Source organism: Anarhichas minor, unplaced genomic scaffold (genome assembly GCF_050575085.1).
Source record: "Anarhichas minor isolate MPS153535 unplaced genomic scaffold, ASM5057508v1 ptg000021l, whole genome shotgun sequence".
Taxonomy (NCBI): Eukaryota; Metazoa; Chordata; class Actinopteri; order Perciformes; family Anarhichadidae; genus Anarhichas; species Anarhichas minor.
In genome coordinates, this window is record NW_027466467.1 from 8,824,193 (window position 1) to 8,842,198 (window position 18,006).

The 18,006-nt window shown below is 42.5% G+C and overlaps 1 protein-coding gene across 43 annotated transcripts in view; it reads right to left on the reverse strand.

The window, feature by feature from the left end:
• The window catches only part of celf4 (CUGBP, Elav-like family member 4), a 71,909-nt gene that overhangs the window by 46,878 nt on the left and 7,025 nt on the right, over positions 1-18,006 (reverse strand). For all 43 annotated transcript variants that reach the window (XM_076096212.1, XM_076096195.1, XM_076096194.1 and 40 more), the window contains exon 2: positions 4,644-4,726. In XM_076096212.1, the coding sequence (XP_075952327.1) occupies positions 4,644-4,726 (83 nt within the window). The remainder of the gene's footprint in view (positions 1-4,643; positions 4,727-18,006) is intronic.

Here is an 18,006-nt window from a genome sequence, read left to right on the forward strand (position 1 = left end):
CTGGATACTGTTTATTCTTTTGTTACACTGACTACTGTCGGTGCCTGCTGCTCTCTCTTTGCATTGTTGGCAGACTGAAACTAGTTGCTCATTAAGTTTATGAGTTTACGAAAATCAGTTTTTTTGTGAAGTATATATATATCCCTCCCTTTTGATGCTGCGTGTTTTGGACTAACACTCGCTTGTGCATCGCTCCAGCATTCTGTCAGTGACTGTGGATCCATTAATTGGAGTGTGTTATGTGGCAAACGGTTTTCTTTTGGATAAGGGTGATTAGGATAGTTGATGAGGTGTTGGCTTGGGGAGAAGGAGGGGGTGTTTTAGCTCCAGGGCCTTGTGGCATTATTCATGTGGACGTGCAGCTATTCCTCCTGCACACTGCACTACTAATCTAAATCTACAAGAAGGAGTGAACTACTGTATTTGTGCATGCTTAAGGGTAACAAATCATAACGGAGCACGACCAACCCCTCCCTCCAAACACCCCTTCACCCACTTCACCTGTGGACCCTGGCAGTTATTGACCAATGAGGGCGACTTATTGAGAAAAAGCTGCCATGAAACTGGGCCGCAGCAGCCAATCGATGCCATAGATTTCTTCCCCTGGCATTATCTCAACCGAGAGAAAAATAGAAACAGACACAAATCAGTCCGTATGGAGGCACCTCGACAATACCTCCCTCCATCCACCCACTCTCGCCAACCTTCCTTCATCAACCCCTTCCTCTTTCCTCCCTCCTGCTATTCATTTGCTTTTCCGTCTTTGCTGTTGTTTGTTTGCCCGTGGGCTGAAAACTCTGTGTATATGTGCTCCATTATGTATGTGTGTGTTTGTGTGTGTGTGTGTGTGTGTGTGTGTGTGTGTGTGTGTGTGTGTGTGTGAAAGCGCTCTGAAATGACGCATTGATTCACAGTGTTCTATATTTTCTCATCTGGCTCACTATTACAGTGCAAGTCAATCGACACCGTATTTCTCTCTCTCTCGTTCCCTCTTTTACTTTCTCCCTGCCCCCCCCCCCCCCCCCGTCTTTCTGTGAGTATCAGGGTATCATGTTTTTGAATGGACGTGTTTACGAGGAGTGTTGTATTGCCGAAACGGGTTTGTTATGTGAGTTCATGCGTAGTGAGTATCAGTGGTGTGTTTTGTACCTTTGCATGCTTGTGTGTATTTCTATGCATTATTCTAACTTGGAAGACGATGCTAAGTATTTAGGAGTGCATGCTCTTTTAGTGCACTGTGTGGGGGCATATGGTAGTGCTCAGGCACAACATACTGTAAATCTGAGTGTGTGTGTGTGTGTGTGTGTGTGTGTATTTGAGGATGTGTGAGGGAGGATTTGCTGGTGGGTATCTGTGCCTTGTGGTTTGCACGCACACACACACACACACTGCACTAGCTCGAGCTCTGCAACTCCACCCTGCGACCCACACATACACACACAACCACACACACGTGCGCACATAGTCCTCCCACTAGTGCGGACTTTTGCCAGAATCAATAGAGGCTTTTTAATGCCTCTTGCTGTAGTAGGAGTCTGAAACTGGAGTGCGGGATCACAAATATATGGTAGCCAGGGCTCACCGTTTGGGACGCGCCTCATTGTAGGCCTGTCTCACGTCACTATCTCCAAAAGAAGCCTTCTCCATTTATCTGCTTAATAGCTGTGTACTTTCACTGGTGATATCTTTCATTATATTGACTGTGTCAGTATTTCCAGGAATGAATGGGATTATGAAACAGGCAGAAATCACGGCAGTTATGGGAATGTCTTTTTTGGTGAATTAACTCTTAAGGGCTGCAGTTGGTTGAAAACTGCATCTGAACGTCAGTAAGTTGTTCATGGTGGAGATGTAAAGAAGTGCTACAGGTCACTATTCAAAATATCAATCAAAGAAAAACCTTTGGACCAGGTTATAGTCTTTTTTCTCAATGTAATTATTGTACCTAAAATATGCACTATGCTGTATTATGTTCCAGAACACATTCTTATTTACACTGACTGCCATGGCCCCCCTCTCTCTTTCTGTCAGAGTTCAGAACTTACTGAACACTTTCTCTTTCCAACAAAAAATGTTAAGAACAGCCACTCCAAATAGAGGCGCTGGCATTTTGGCCCCCTTGGGCCAGTTAAAATGTACTCCTTAAATGTTTTGAATGTCCTCAAACACTGCAGTGGTTTCTGTGTCATGAAGAGTTGATTTAATTACGTTCGCAGAAACTTCCTCTCCATCAGCATAAATCATAAATCTGTGTACCTGTAGTTTGGAGCACTATAATGGAATGAGGGATGTGAAAACAATTTGTCATCTATCACGAATAGTTCAATGTCAGTGTCACTTTAACATCAATATTTTGGTTGTCGCTTGTTTACCCAATGTCTCTCCTTACACTGCACCTGCTCAGTTGCAGACACACACACACACACACACACACACACACACACACACACACACACACACACACACACACACACACACACACACTCACACACACACTCACACACACACACACACACACACACACACACTAGGCAGCCTTTAGTACTTTCTCTGAGCTACACCAACAGCCCACAGCCATGCTTACAGGGCATTTCCTCTAGGAAGCCAAATCCCCTCTTCTCTCGGCTCACCTGGCAGCAAAAGAAACAAGATGGCAGAAAACTTTTTAAATGTAAAGGTTGGGGAGCAACTTTGACGATAAAAAGAGCATCAGGATGCGAAGAGAAGAGGAAAGAGGCTTTAAGGGGGAAAAAGGGGATTTCATTTGCAGGGTTTTGGTTGTGTTGGCCTGTGAGTGGGGGATTGATAAAGGATGGAGAGAAGGAGGTAGGTGAAAAAACCCCTGAAAAACGGAGGAAAGAGGGTGTAGTCACGTGCCATAAAACGTCCCACTGTTTTTCCAGGGCCAAGTCCTCGCTCTGTTTCTAATGAACTCATTTATTCTGTTTTGCTGAATTTACCTCCACCAGCCACAAAAGACAGTCTCTGCCCCTCTGAATGCTCTGCTTCAGGGTTTGTTGAGCATCTATAGGTCTGTCCTATGGCATGACCTTTGTTTACTTAACGCTCACCATTGATCAAATGCAAACCTAAGACTGTCCTCCACTGGCAAAGGCATTGCCAATTAGCATTTCCTTCTTAAGCAATGTTGATTGCAAGTGACTGATTAAATGTTGTTGATGCATCACTATGTAGCGTGTGAAACCAAATACAGTCTCTTTCCCTTAAAGATGTAAAGACAGAATCCTTAAAAAGGGTTGTCTTTGTGCCCATATCTTCTGGTCCGTGTCAAACAATAGCAACAAAGGCAAAAACATCAATCGGCAACACATTTTGTGTGAACACAAAATCGCATTCTGGTTTTGGCCAAATATTTAATCTCTCCTCTCTCTCTCTCTCTCTCTCTCTCTCTCTCTGTCTCTCTGTCTCTCTCTCTGTCTCTCTCTGTCTCTGTCTCCCTCTTTTCTTTCTGAATAATATGCCACTGGGAAGTGAGAAAAAAAACCCGAGAGCACCGATCCCCACTCCTCCGCTCTTCTCGGCTGCACGTCTGTGATGTCATAATCACTCACATCAAAGGCTGTGCGCTCAACACGGCGACTGTCAGCTTCCCTGGAGGCGTCATTAAAAACGAACAGAGCAAACCGAGCCAAGCCTGACAGAGACGCATCAAAACTTCCTAACACGCACGTACTCACACATGCGCAGGCGGGCGCGTGCACGCACACGTGTTAGTGTGGATGCATTTGCTTTCAGGTGCGTGCACACTCAAGCAAACTGAAATGTATCACATGCACATGCTAACACACAAATATGTAATCATCAAATCATGTATCCACAAAAATATAATGCTCACAATGCATATAATTCGTCATACACACATAAAGACACCCACATTCAGACACACACACGCTAACCATTGAATATATACCTCTTCTTTATGACAGTGCCAAACATCCCCCAACCTAGCATTCAAACAAGACATGCGTTGCTTCCAGCTGCATTGTACATGCGAGTGGCAACATTCACAGCATGTGAACATCTGTTGTGAAGATATGCTCTCGTGATGTACATTCATGATGCACAGTCGTGTTGCAGAGCGTGCACATAAATGTACAAAATAGCTCCACCACGCTTTTCATCTCTGTCTATCTCTCACACACTAGCCCACACACGTGGATGCACGCACGCACACACACACACGCACACACACACGCACACACACACACAGAGAGGCACAAACTCGTTTACACAAACAGGAGGAAGGACTATAAATAGTATGCCTATGATGTGATGCTGTGTGTGGTTTCTCCCTATGGGTTTGTGTGTGTGTGTGTGTGTGTGTGTGACTGTCAAAGTGAAGAGAGAGAGCGAGGCAGTGAAAGGGAGGAGGGGTGGCAGGAAGAGGATGGATATTTAAGAGAAAGAAGGGCTGTGCTCATGTCTGGTGTACAGCCAGTGATAAACAGAATATGACAAGCATGGCAAAGACAGTCAGTCCCCTTTGATTTGCAATGAATATAAGGCATTATATGTGAAAGATAAGCATCTGGGTTTGTGTGTGTTCACCGGAGTGAATCCAAAAGGGGTTTGTGTAAGATTTTGCTTCTGGGTTGACAAGGCGTTCCTCGTGTATGACTTACCCCTGGCAGGGTCTTCTGCTCGTGCAATGCATTCTGGGCTTTCAGGGCCGACTCTCTGGCACAGTAGGTGAGGAAGGCACAGCCTGAAATACAACAAGAGAGGAAGAGAAAGAGAGAGATGATTATGATATGTGTATTGGGGAAAGGGAAGGAGAGGGTGACAGGGCTGCACCAATCACAAGCGAATAGCCAAAAACAACACACACACACACACACACACACACACACACACACACACACACACACACAGAGAGTAAGCCTGCAGCCATAGCTCTGAAACTCTGTCTACATTGCCGCTCTGGGAATTTGCTCGTGTTTGTGTGTGTGCCTGCGCGCTTGTGCAAAGTGAACAGCATTTCAGCGACTGAACAAATGGAACGTTCCTCTGTACACAAACGCAATCCGTATGCATGCAAAAAGAAACATGAAAGTGAGACCAAAAATTGCGACTTTGGAGATACGACGATTTGTGCATTCTGTTGCGTGAGAGCCATTCTGCAAAACATATCAAATCTGACTGAGCTTTCTCCCTGGCAGTCTGAAATAGCAGTTATCCATTCGTCCATCGCACTCTTCTGGCTGCTGTGACAGGGATAGACATTTCCCTGACAGCTTCTCTCTCTCTCTCTCCCCCCCCCCCCCCTCTTTTCCCCCTCTCCTCTCTCCACCCTTCATTTCTCCATCTCTCTGCTCCATATGTTCTGAGACTACCCACAATCCTCGGTTTTGTTAGCACCTGGGCTGACATGTGGGGGTGGAAGGAAGATGGAGACGCAGGAGGCAAGGAAGAAGAAGAAGCCGTGGGGAACATGTAAGCCGTTCCCTCGCCACCCCCTGTTGACAGCGAGGCGCACGCCACTGTCAGAGAGCTGACAAACTGTCAATCTGCAGATCAAGGCTAATGATTCATGTGTTTGACAGTTTAATAAAACACTTAGATAGAAAATTGCACAATAGGCTGCGGTGACATGATTCAATTTGAGGAAAATGTTTTTCACATATTTGCAGGTGTTCTGTAGTTTTAATCTGGTTCAGAGAATTTTTATTTAATTCAATAAAATTCAGTAAAAGAAGGAAAAAAAACATACACAAAGGACAATTCGTTTCTGGGTTTGCAGAGTGACGATATTAGCAGACATTTAGAACATTTCAAGGTTCCTTTAGTGAACAACTAGAACACTAGAGCTGCCAGAAAGAATTCCATTTTTTGGATCACATAAGTCTCCTAGCAGACATTGACAAACTGTTCCAAGCAACTCACACAAGCACAAAGAGACAAAATAACCAGAGTTTGTTCTGGGAACATCAAGGTCTCACTAGAGACGATTATCACAGCCCCCTCCCCCCATAAAACACAGCCACAGTGCAGTTTAAAGCAAGCCCCTTCCCCTTATCTCTTCCCAGTTATGATTTGCTTTGTTCTTTTTGCATATGGGGGCTATTTATTGTTAAGGGCAGCACTATGTACTGCTGTATGTAGAAGCAGCATGCCTCCCATCCTCTCGGCTCCGTGTCTTTAACCCCGGGTCGTCCTGATGGCGGGACACTGGGGAGCTCCGCCTGTTGGTGTTTTTAATTAACGGGCCTCTCTCTCATTAGGCGAAGTGGGAGCTGGCCGCTGACAGCTTGGCTACCTCCTCATCCTCTCCGGGCCTGTCGTATTAACGCTACATGCCGGCGCTGTCCCGAAGGAAACACACGCGAACCTCTGATTCACACGCCTGACACTCATTTGCATGTTTGGAGAACGGGCACCCTCAGCATCCAGTATATTCAGTACAGGAAGAATTATTCAGATTGAGCAATACCACGCCACAATGTAAATCTACTCCTTGTCAGACGAGGTCAAGCATCCATTCACCCCTGCTTAGAAATTACATTTATATACAAGAATTACAAATAAAGCCATTACAAGAAATGAAATGGCCACTTGATTCCGTTTTCTATGAACCTAACAAAGAAAATTAGCTAATTCACATATTTGCCAAGTTGCAAAATGTTGACACCGAACGTGTCAGTAGATAAGTTGTTAAAAGACGAGTCCAGATGCAAATTTAATGGTTATTATGACAATAAATATATATAGATCAGCCTCTTACCAATCATTATTCTTATTTTAAATTTGCAATCTTTCCATGGCAGCTGCAGAAGTACCCTCTTGGGTACAAGTACCCCTGGTTTGGATTCATTTTATTTATCAATAGGAACCGTCATACTCAATAGTATCATCCTATGTGCTGTAGAAAAAATTGTAATCTTTAAATTAGTGACTATAGCTTGAAAATATATATTGTGGACTAAAACACAAATATTTTCCTCTGATATGTAGTGAAGTAGAAGTATAGAGTAGCATACAACTGAAACCGAAAGTAAAAAGTAAAGTGCAACTACCTCAACATTGTGCTTTAATGCTGTATTCACCACTGAGTGTATACACACAGTATGTAGGGGGAAGCACACATGCACACGTAAATGATAATACAGTCACACACTCACACACATGAAAAGTGACAGTCAACAAACGTTCAATTTATCATCATTGTCACAAGTCAGATGCTGGCAGCGGCTCTAGTATCTGACTAAGACCCATATTGGCCCAGGAGAGAGAGATAAGCTGTTTGTTTCTGCTGTCAATGCTGCCAATTTGGTTTCCCATCACTTCAAATTCAAATCAACAGCAGCGCAGAGGGGATCTGAGAGAATGTGTGTGTGTGTGAGAGACAAGAGGAGAGGAGAGAGAAAGAAGGGCAGGAGAGGAGGAGAGGAGAAGGAGAAGCAGAACAGCGAGGGCCGCTCGGTGAGAGAGGGAGAGGCGGAGAGAGTAGATAAGATCACCTAGCTTCTGTGAACACCATCCCCCTGTGTCCTACACTCGCTTCTTATCTCAACCGCTGCAGACACCCTAAAGGGACACACACCCACCGAGAGGGAGAGAGACAGGAAAAGAGTGAGAGACAGTGAGAGAGGAATATGGAGAAGAAAAGGGGAGAAGATGAAAGAGAGCAGCAAGGGAATGGCGGAGACTGTGAATACTTACTGGTGAGGGAAAGAAGAAAAGACACAAGCTTCAGTAGTGAAATCCATCAACTGTCACCAGGCCTCGTTTAAATGACAGCAGTTGGACCACATGGAGCTTTGACCTTGTTAACTGTGGGAAACATGTATTTGATGAGCTGTAGTCTCCCAACAAGTTGACTGTTAGGAAACCGTATATTGTTTTGCTGCCCCATAGTGGCCAAAACAAATCGGAGTCTGCTTCGTTGCGCCGCCATGTTTCTACAGAAGCCCAGAATGGACAAAACAAACACCGGCTCGAGAGAGGGCCTTTGGCGTTTTCGTGTTGACCACCGTTCTTCTACATGCTTGGCACACTGGAGAAGTTTCAGTCGGTTGCAATCTGCAACCTCACCGCTGGATACCACTAAATCTTACACAATGGACTATTATATACTGTGTCTGTTAGCCGTTTGGTGATTTAATGTTTTTTCTCCAAGAACATACAGTCTGTCTGAGCTGGGAGTTAAACCAAAACAGTGAATTTTTTGCAACACCAAAACAATGAGCCCAAAGACGTTATACTGATGCTTAGTACTGAGGGGAACTGTAGAGTTGGGGGACAATTCAGTTTGTCACTACAAACAAGCCATTTCACCAACATGTAGTCACCATGATCCGTTGTTAAATAAATATATTGTTTATATCTTTAACTTTTGGTTTAACTTTTTTAATTTAATGTATTTTTTGCCTTTTAGACAGTCAAATGTAAAGATATTTAGTCCTACTGTGTATATTTTACGTGTAATTAGAATTGAGGTGAATAAAAAACCAAAATTCCCAAAGACAATAGAGAGCATGATTTCTATGACCTCAGTAGTAGCTATGGCCCTGGATGAGGGACACTCTAATCTTAAAATTCTCCCTTGAAACTATTCATGATTGTATTAAAAGTAAAACTACTAATGAATTCTTGAATTAGCACTCTTCAGCGTTACTGGACACATGAATTACTTTTTACCAGCATGCATTGCCTGTCGCCACCCAAGACTAGAGAGCTTGGGGACAATGTTATTGCACAGAATTCTCTAATTATCTCGTGCCTATTAATTCCGGGGTTGTAAAAGGCTGACATAAAAAGTTCCCTCCTCTCACTCTGTCCTTTTATTCCCAGCCACAGACGGGGAGAAACTCCCAGTGATCATTTAAATATTTCAGAAAATCTTGGTGAGAGCCTAAAAAGAGTCAATAGCATTAAAATGCTTTATCCACGGCACGGCTGAAACTCCACGCTGCACAGCCCTGGAAACTCTGCCTCAAAAAACTTTGGCATGAAACTTTGTTTGAGGCTGTCCAATTTCAGTCAGTCAATAGAAATCTCCACATCTCCCCCTACCTCAGTTGTGTTAGCACTTATCTCCCCCTGAAAGGGTTGACCAAGGACAGTCTTTGCTCAATAAACAGAAGAATGTTTTTTTCTTCCTTTTTAAAAGATCGACCTTAAGACAAGAATGTTCTGACTGGATTTTTGTGAGTGCTAAGGCTTAGATAACACTCTTCAATTCACTCTTGAAATGGGTCAGAGTAAAGATGAACATTCTTGACTCATTGTGTTCAGAGAAATAGCATATAAAGCCTTGGTCTTTTAGTCATATGGTGAAAACGAGTACCGCTGAGTGCAAAAGAGGAATACTAATAAGTATCGTGTTAAGAGATTCAAGAATGATACAGTTGCCCTTGCACTGCTGTAACTGGGACACTCAATATGAGCCACGTGATTGTTACCATTAAGCTTATCTGCTTCAAAAACTATCAAATTAAATGAGAAAGGTTGATAGTTGCAATACAATAAATTCCACTTCTGGAAATAAAGTGTATACAGCTGTTGCAAATAACTCCTACAGATTATTTTTTATATGTTGAACACGTCTAACCATCTTAATGGCTAGACGTGCTCGATAAGGAAAAGATCCTGATCGAGCTATACTTGTATGTATTGAAATGTTTTGGATTAGTTAAAACTGCAGACTGGTCTAACTTAAATATCTCCCACTGAATCTAGCATCAAAGTGAAAAACCCAGACAAGCCCTCGCACTTTTGGTTCAAAAGTGCGAGGGCTTGTCGAGGAGTAGTAATTCAATAAAGTGAGCAGCAGTCGCTCATATCCCCTTCACCTTTGCTGACCTTTCAGATCATTACTCACAATGGAAAAAAGAGGCAGAGCATGGAGGCTATTTCAGGGGACACGGCCAAGGTCTCCAGGCAGGCACACTCCAACTTTCTCCCCGTATCATCTTAAAATCTTTAATTGGCAGCTGTAAACCCTGATTAAATAGAAAAGCACTTTGAAGCCCACAATACAAGCTCGGTGAACGCTACTGTACTCTGAGTGATCAGAGAAAAAAAAACAAGAAAACCCCGTCAATTACTGTTCAGAGACCACATCAAGCATTTCTTTTTCATTCTGTAAAAAAGGCCTTAAAAATTCAGGAGCTGTTTCATGGACTAATGAAGGCAGGTCTTGAGTATGATATCACTTCAGCAGAGTGAGGCAGAACTAAGGGGCAGTATTATGAAAGAGGAGGTGAATTCATTTATAATGGGATGTAATAGCAGTCTCAGCTCTCCTATAGGCGACTTTATGCAGATCCCCAAGTCCTCTCTTCGGGTGAACAAGAAGAATCCGTAATATAGAAACCAAGCACGCCACTGAGAGAATTGGAGAACAAAACAAAAGGAAAAGTTAATAACCATTATGAAGCATTGCAACTCAAAGGGATAGCACTATTGTACATCTGCACCATTTCCCCCCAATTCTTAAAAGTGCAGGACTTAATAATTTAGAACAATATCGGCTCCAGTTGTAACTTAATTGCTCTCTGGGTTGAGGGTATGAAGATCATCAAATAAAAGTTATACTGTATCCTTGGCAGATACTGAGTTCTGATTGACCCTGAGGTGTCAAATACATTTTAATAACTGGGCATTTCCTGCAAAACTGTTATTTCATCATGCCAAATGAATGTGCTCCGATGGTTGGAGTGTTACTTTTCAGCAGCACACTGAACAAATTACAAAAATATGCGGGCAACTAGTGTAGAAAAAAAATCACGGCAATAAAAGCTTAGAAAATCCGTGAGATGAAAACTCAATAATTACATGCCACACTCCTGTATCTGCACACGGTGGTACATTGAGGAGGATATAAAGAAGGAAAAACAAAACAAGACCCAGAGACTCGGATGCGGGCATCCTCCATATTAAAATGTATGCAGTGATCCAGAGATTACAGGTATTAATAGCAAATGCATGCAAACTAAAAATGTTGTCACACACTTTGATGCACTTTCACATTACAACCATAGATAGACTTACAATTTCTATGACATAAAAACGGGTGAGAAAGAATTAGCACCTTCAATTGTTATCCGTGTGTGTGTGTGTGTGTGTGTGCGTGTGTGTTTGTGTTTGTGTTTGTGAATCCCTGAAGATAACAAGTCCCATCTCTTGCCCTGCTTCCAGAGTGTCCGTCTCTAAGCTGTGCTAATCGATTGGCGAAGGAGGAAAAAGGGCCGGCGTTTAATGTGTTGCATGTGAAGGATTTACTGGAGAGCAGAGCCACTGAATCAATGGCGTAGAAAATGCATCATTAGGACAGTGTCGTCCCCCCACACCACAAGAACATTCCCTCACCCCCCACGCCACTTGAGAGTCGGAACAGAAAACACACACACATTTATATCCACACTCAAACTGGGCTTACATGAGACGCTTGAGCTCTTGTGCCACGAAGTAAAAAAATCGTCTTAAACAACACTCGCACTGAGTGAATCACATGTAACACAAATGCTTGAACACACACTTGTTAAAAGCTCCCCTGATGGCAAAACACACACACACACACACTCACACCGGACGTCTCGAGCTGTCCCCACTATCCGGGCAGACGAATCATCTCACTCTCATCCTACCTCAGCCATTTTGTCTGGAAATGTTTTGAAGACCCAAATTTAGCTTTTCAATTATAAATTATTCAAAGTGCAGTGACTTCATAAGATAGCCCAAAAGTCTGCACTGTTACGTACCAGGTCGGGCACTGTATTCAAATGTATTTACGCTGACTAATATAACAATGTATGACTGATAACAGAGGGACTTTCTTTGAGCGTTTTCATCACCAATAAAAACTTTATACTTGGCAGAGTGGAAAAACCTCTCAAACAGTGTTTAGACCATCATTGGACACTAAAACTCTCTTCTGAAAACCAGACAACACAGCACTTCATGGCTGAATGCCTTAATTCATCTCTCCTGTGATTTGGGTTGCTCTCATGTACCTCCGGGCTTTAGGAGACAGAATTACCAGGATGCTCAGATTGGATGATTCTGCGCCTCATGATAAATGTCCAGTGCCAATGTACCAACACAGGAAGTAGTGCACTCATAGGACGCCTGGCTTTCATGCACAAGACTGGAGTTCAGCTTTTGTCACAAACCTGCAAGTGTTTTGGCTGGTTGTCTAACCTTAACCATGACTTATTCTGTATGCCATAACCATAACCTTCCTTAAGCTTAACCATATTGTCGTGTGTCGATTTTTCAAGAATTTGTTTTTGTTTATCTCGATGAACCAACTCCTAGAAGTGGATGGAAACGCAAATTGATTTGCATTTTCTTTTGCAGATTCTCTATAGACAGACAGACGGACAGACGGACAGAGAGAGAGACAGAGAGACAGAAAGACAGACAGACAGAGTGTATTGTGTCAACAGACAGACGAGCACCTGGAAAAGCCGATTAATCAAAAATCCGCCTACAGATGAATCATGTCTCACTAAGAAGACAAAGTTCTTCAACTCTGTCATGGGAGCGGCCCCATGTCTTATCCCCCCGGTAAAACACTTACAGGATAAACACTCCTATTAATATTCCTCTGTGCACCTCTCCTCTCCTCTCGACTCGCCTCTCCTCTTCTTTCCACTCCCTGTCCTATTATCCTGCCTCGGCGGACATCCTGTCCTGTCCTGTCCGCCTTGCCAACCTGCAAGATGGAGATGAGAGGACGATCCAACGCAGAAGGGGAACATGAATCATTACACTTCCTGTTGTTGCACGCCGTCCGGGGAAGGAAGAGAGAGGACGCCCCCGGGGCTCCGATTGATTCCGGAGACTTAATTGGGTTTATTAGCCAAGATGTTGGGCCCCGCAAGGAGGGTCCCAGAGGCCGTCGAGTCCCCCCCACTCCCATTCCCACTCTTCTGAAGGAGAAAGCCTGCGTAATTGTTTTCCCTCCATCTTCTGTGTCATTGTCAGATGGGTCCTGCGGGATTATTAGCAACCCCAGGTCCCTCAATAATTCATCCAGAGCTATTTATACACAGATGGAGAGTCCTCTGAAGTCTCCCCCAGTGAGCTTATCTGACGCTTAGACAGACAGAGTGAGAGAGAGAGTGATGAGGAGAAACAGTGCTACAAAGGGAAAAGCAAGAGAGAGATAGAATGAGAGAAAATTGTGAGAGACGTACAAAGAGAGTAAGGAGGATGGAGAGAGGCGATCACAAAAAGAAATGCAAAGAATTGACGAATGGAAGGAAACAGTGTATAAAACAGTGAGAGCGAGAGACAGCAGCGTTTTAGATAGACACAATGACAATGTTTCTGGTGTGCATTGAGTTTCAAGGTGAAACTCTCTCGTCTGCTTTGCCAAAGTGAACAAAAGCACCGTCCCGGGAATAGCACACCCTTACACAACACACATTAATGGCTTTTAATCTTCCCCCCTTTTTCCTCCATTTAACACAATTAAGATGTTTGCAAAGCTAACATGGACCACTAGTCGCTACAGGAAGGACACGTGAAAGACATCCAGGGATTTCCATATGCAAAGTAAACACAGTTATCCGTCCTTTCTAAACGTGTCAGTGCGTAAGACCAACAAAACAGCAGTCAGCCATTTCTTAAATCACCTAATAATTCAAACATTAACACATTAGCATATCAACATTAGCGCATTAAGTAGCTACTAATCCCAAACAGATAGCGGTTGTGCTACAGGAGGCTGCGCGACTGCACGCTCTTAATGGCTTTGCAGGTACCCTGCATCTTTAAGCCTGCAAGTTGAGGAGACATTTTGTTGTCGTCGGGCTAATGAAGCCTTTGGCACACAACGTTGATTTTCAAAGTCCCTTTGTTGGTGCTCCAGCCACAGATAATTACATATATTCATCCCCTTTGGCAGTCACTTTTATCCAGCTCATTTAGAAAGCTTGGCTTCCTCTTGGACAAATTGGGACATTGAAAGGCAGATTGAGTGATAGTTTTTACATTTTGCATCGATGGCACATTAATCAGGGCAACTGATGGGAAAAGACTTGCTTAAACACCTTGTAAAAAGCTGGTAATTTGTCTGTTGCAAATAGTATCACAAAAGTTATGTCATTATCTAAAATACATTCTTTCTGCCTGCATAAATAGAAAATGTCTTGAACTGTAAATCCATAATTGACCATAACATGAGAACTGCTGATTAATTTACAGAATAAGTAATACATCACGAGCTAATGTTTTTTTTATTTACAGGCTTAAGTGAGGCACTGTTTTACAGCTCATAGTCTGGAATAGGTCAGTCTACTGAAGTGCGTTAGGGAGAGTCACCTGAACACAAAGTGATATTATTAAAGTAGAGCTTTTAAATAATCAGAAACTTTGCTACACTATGCTGAACAGAAAATGTTTGGTTAATTATTTACTTTGTCATGTTTCTCTCTTGATGATTGAATTTAATTAGTTTGATACAAATAATAACTTTAGTGTTGCAGAGTAAAACGTGTTTTACTTAAATTGAAACCACTTTTGATGAAAATATCTTTGGAACATGACATTGGAAACTAATTCTCCATTTTTATTTATGAAGTGGGCTTTTGTTAGCTTTGGGTACAGCCTATGCCAAATTAATTGCTACTGCCCAGTGTGTCCTCATGGTATTGAAAAACGATCCATAGAGGAACGCATTGTTTTCTCTCTCTCACTCTCTCTCTTACTCATACTCTCTCTCACACACACACACACACACACACACACACACACACACACACACACACACACACACCCCCCACACACACACACACACACACCGCTGTTGCTCCGGGGGGAAAGCAAAGCTTATCAACTAGCCAATGCTCACAAACTCATACACACGCCTGCGCACATGCACAGACTTCTCTGTCTCTATCTATAAACCCATGAAATCATTCCACACCAAGAGAGGCGGGGTATCTATAGGTTTGGCCAGGATTCCCAATCTCCTGTTCTGTGATTAAAGGACCAAACTAATGGGCTCTGTCTCGTTGGGAACCTGTGTGGGACTGGTAGAGACCTCAGAAGCCATTAAATTGCAAATCTGTAATAATTTGCTGAAGGCTTTCTGTCCAGATCATTCCCTGGGCTGATTTGTGCATTGCCACTCTGAATGGCCAAGCACAAACCCAGCTGAGCCCACCGGCTAGCCAGCCAAGTTAGTTTACTAGAAGGCACGCTCCGGATACACACAGGGCCATATTTACTTTACAAGAAACCCCTGTGCAAACGTGTGCTGCCATTTTTCATTACATTTCTACCTGACAGGAAGGCAGCAGCTAATCATTCAAGCAATCATTAAAAGACATGAGAAGGTGCAGACAGTGGTTCAAGGTATCTTTGATCAGCAGACTCAAAGAATAAAGAGAAAATAGTTTAAATAAAAATACTTACTTCATATTTATTGAAAGGAATTCCATACCAAGTTAATGTGGCTGCCATAACACGATAGTAACATTTATTGTTATAATTGTTTGTTCAAACTAATGTTTAGTATTTTAATAACAATTAAATGCATAAAAGGAAAGATTTCTTCTGAAAAGAAAATACAACACACTGCAATATAAATAAATGATAGGTACATCATTAGATAGGTGATGTTCAGGCTATAGCCATGAATTGCTTTCTGCTCTTTGTTTGACGTAAATATAATACTACTAAAATCAAACACTGTTAGTTTGCTATTGGCTGTTGCTCCTCTGTTGATTTTTAAAAAACTAATTCAGAGAAAACCGTATTGATTTCTGTAGAATATGTACATTTGTCTCCTAGCCATCATGTGTTAACAAACCCTGCTTTTTCACCTGCTTTTGAGGTAGACAACCGCCTCTGCACAATGATCCTCACAAACTGCATGAACCTGCTTAAATCCAGGTCATGTTTCCTCACTTATTTGCAAGAGCGTCCTTTAAAGACTTAACATAGGTCTTTAAGGAAGGACATATTTTCTCAATCAGCTTTTTAATGTGATAGATGGGGTCCAATATGAATGCTCGGTTCATGTTTGCATTTACTCAGATGTATGTGTTTTCCTGACATTTTTATAACAAATTCAACAATATTTTAAGTAAAAATACAGTTTTATAAAAAGTGAAAAGACAATAAAAAAGGGTCTTATTTTATTTTTGTTACTTAGAGTACTGGACATTACTTGAGAACAGCAACGGTTTGTCCAGACTTTGGGTCACCCAAAATGCAAAGAACCTCTTTGCTGCTATATGTTGATGGCAGTGTGACTGAACTGATATGCAGCAAGGAGCTACTTTACAAATGCACACTCATCAATTCTTTGCCGATGCTAAACACACTAAAACTTAAATGCTATATTATACTGCACAGCCACATTGACATGTTGAAATACATGAAGAAAGTGCAGGAGCTAACATTCACAGGCAAAAAAAGATAGACTTACAAATATACAGTAAAACCTGTCCAATTAACATGTTGTCAGAGATCCATTTAATATGGACGGCACTTGCTTATTTACCCCCGAGGTGGCTGGAGCTGCAGGAGTCTAATTCTGCTCCCATCCCAGGAAGGTCATTCTCCCTTCTTGAGCCATGATGGCCACAGAGTAGTGCTTAAATCTGGCAAAACGCAGCCTATAAATTACAGCAGAGGACAGAGGGGTCAAAGCCTGGCATGGAACTGGGCCAGAAGCTATCAATCTGCCGAGGCCAGCGAGGGCGACATCTGTCTCTGGGACTCCCTCACTCTTTTTACTTCTCTCTCTCTGTCTGTCTTTTCTTCTCAGCCCCTTCCCTCTTCCTTTCATTCCCTTTGCTCACTCTGTGCCTGTCATTTAACAATCTCTCTGTGACTCCATTTTTAGTCTGCACATCTCTTTACAATCTCTACTCTCATTCTTGTGTACTGCTCTGCCTCTTGATACTCTTTGTCTGTCTTTGTGTGCAACCCCCCCACTAGAACTCTCTTCCATGGATCTCCCTCGCCTCTTTTCACGCATTCTCTTACATCATCCCCGTTTCAACATCTCTCTAATTCTCCTGCCCTCTCTCCCTCGCTCTCTCTCTGTCTTGAGCTCCTTGTCGTTTTACGCACTCTTGCACCATCTCCCTCTGCAGCGATATGTTTTGGTCTATCTGCTCTCCAACCGGCAGGATAGGGTAAAGCCTCGATATACTTTCCATCAATGTGATGCCAATATGATTTGAATGGTAATATCTGATAGCAAAAGGCACTGATTTGCACCGTTTTTGGGGAATTATGATTGAATAACAATTATCTAGAAACATCTAAAATATTTGAAAGCTGTTCAGTTGCCTTTTGTCATTCAAAACTCTGCAAAACTAAAAATAATTCAAAAATATGAAATGGAGCAAAGCTTCTCTGACCTGAGTTGCTAACTTCAGATTTCTCTTGTGCATTTGAGATATAGTTTAAATGTAAGATGCTGAATCTGGGAGTCAAAACTTGTCAAGCCTAATCGACAACAAAGATTTGTTTTTGGTCGATACTTCTGCTAGCTTCATCGGAACATTCTGCATTACATTTGCAACCCAAACCTTCGAAAACTTCTGCATGACTTATTAATCCTCCTCCATTTTCAGAATCAAACTTGGTCTTGAATAATTGAGAGAGATCTTTGAAAAGCCCTAACCTCCATTCCCACCTTCTTTTTACAAGTCAACGTGGTGCATTTTTAATTGGGGGACATGAATGAGGCATGAAGGGAGATTGGAAGAAAGTGAATTGAATCAGCGACACTCAAACCTGCCAGTCGTCGCACAGCACAGGAGATTGTGTACACCCATACGGAGAAAGCTAAATATGTATGACAAGTCAGACATGCTCAATGATCTTTGACGTGCTTTCTATGTGGGACAAATAAGACATAGCTTGTGTATTCCCTGATACACCACTTCTAGTTATTTATAGCATTTGGTTGAGAACATCAATCCAACTTTCTACGAACCATACATCTGAATGATTTGTTTAGTGTATATGAGCCAGTTGTGTATGAGCTAAAATGGTAATTGAAAGTACATGTAT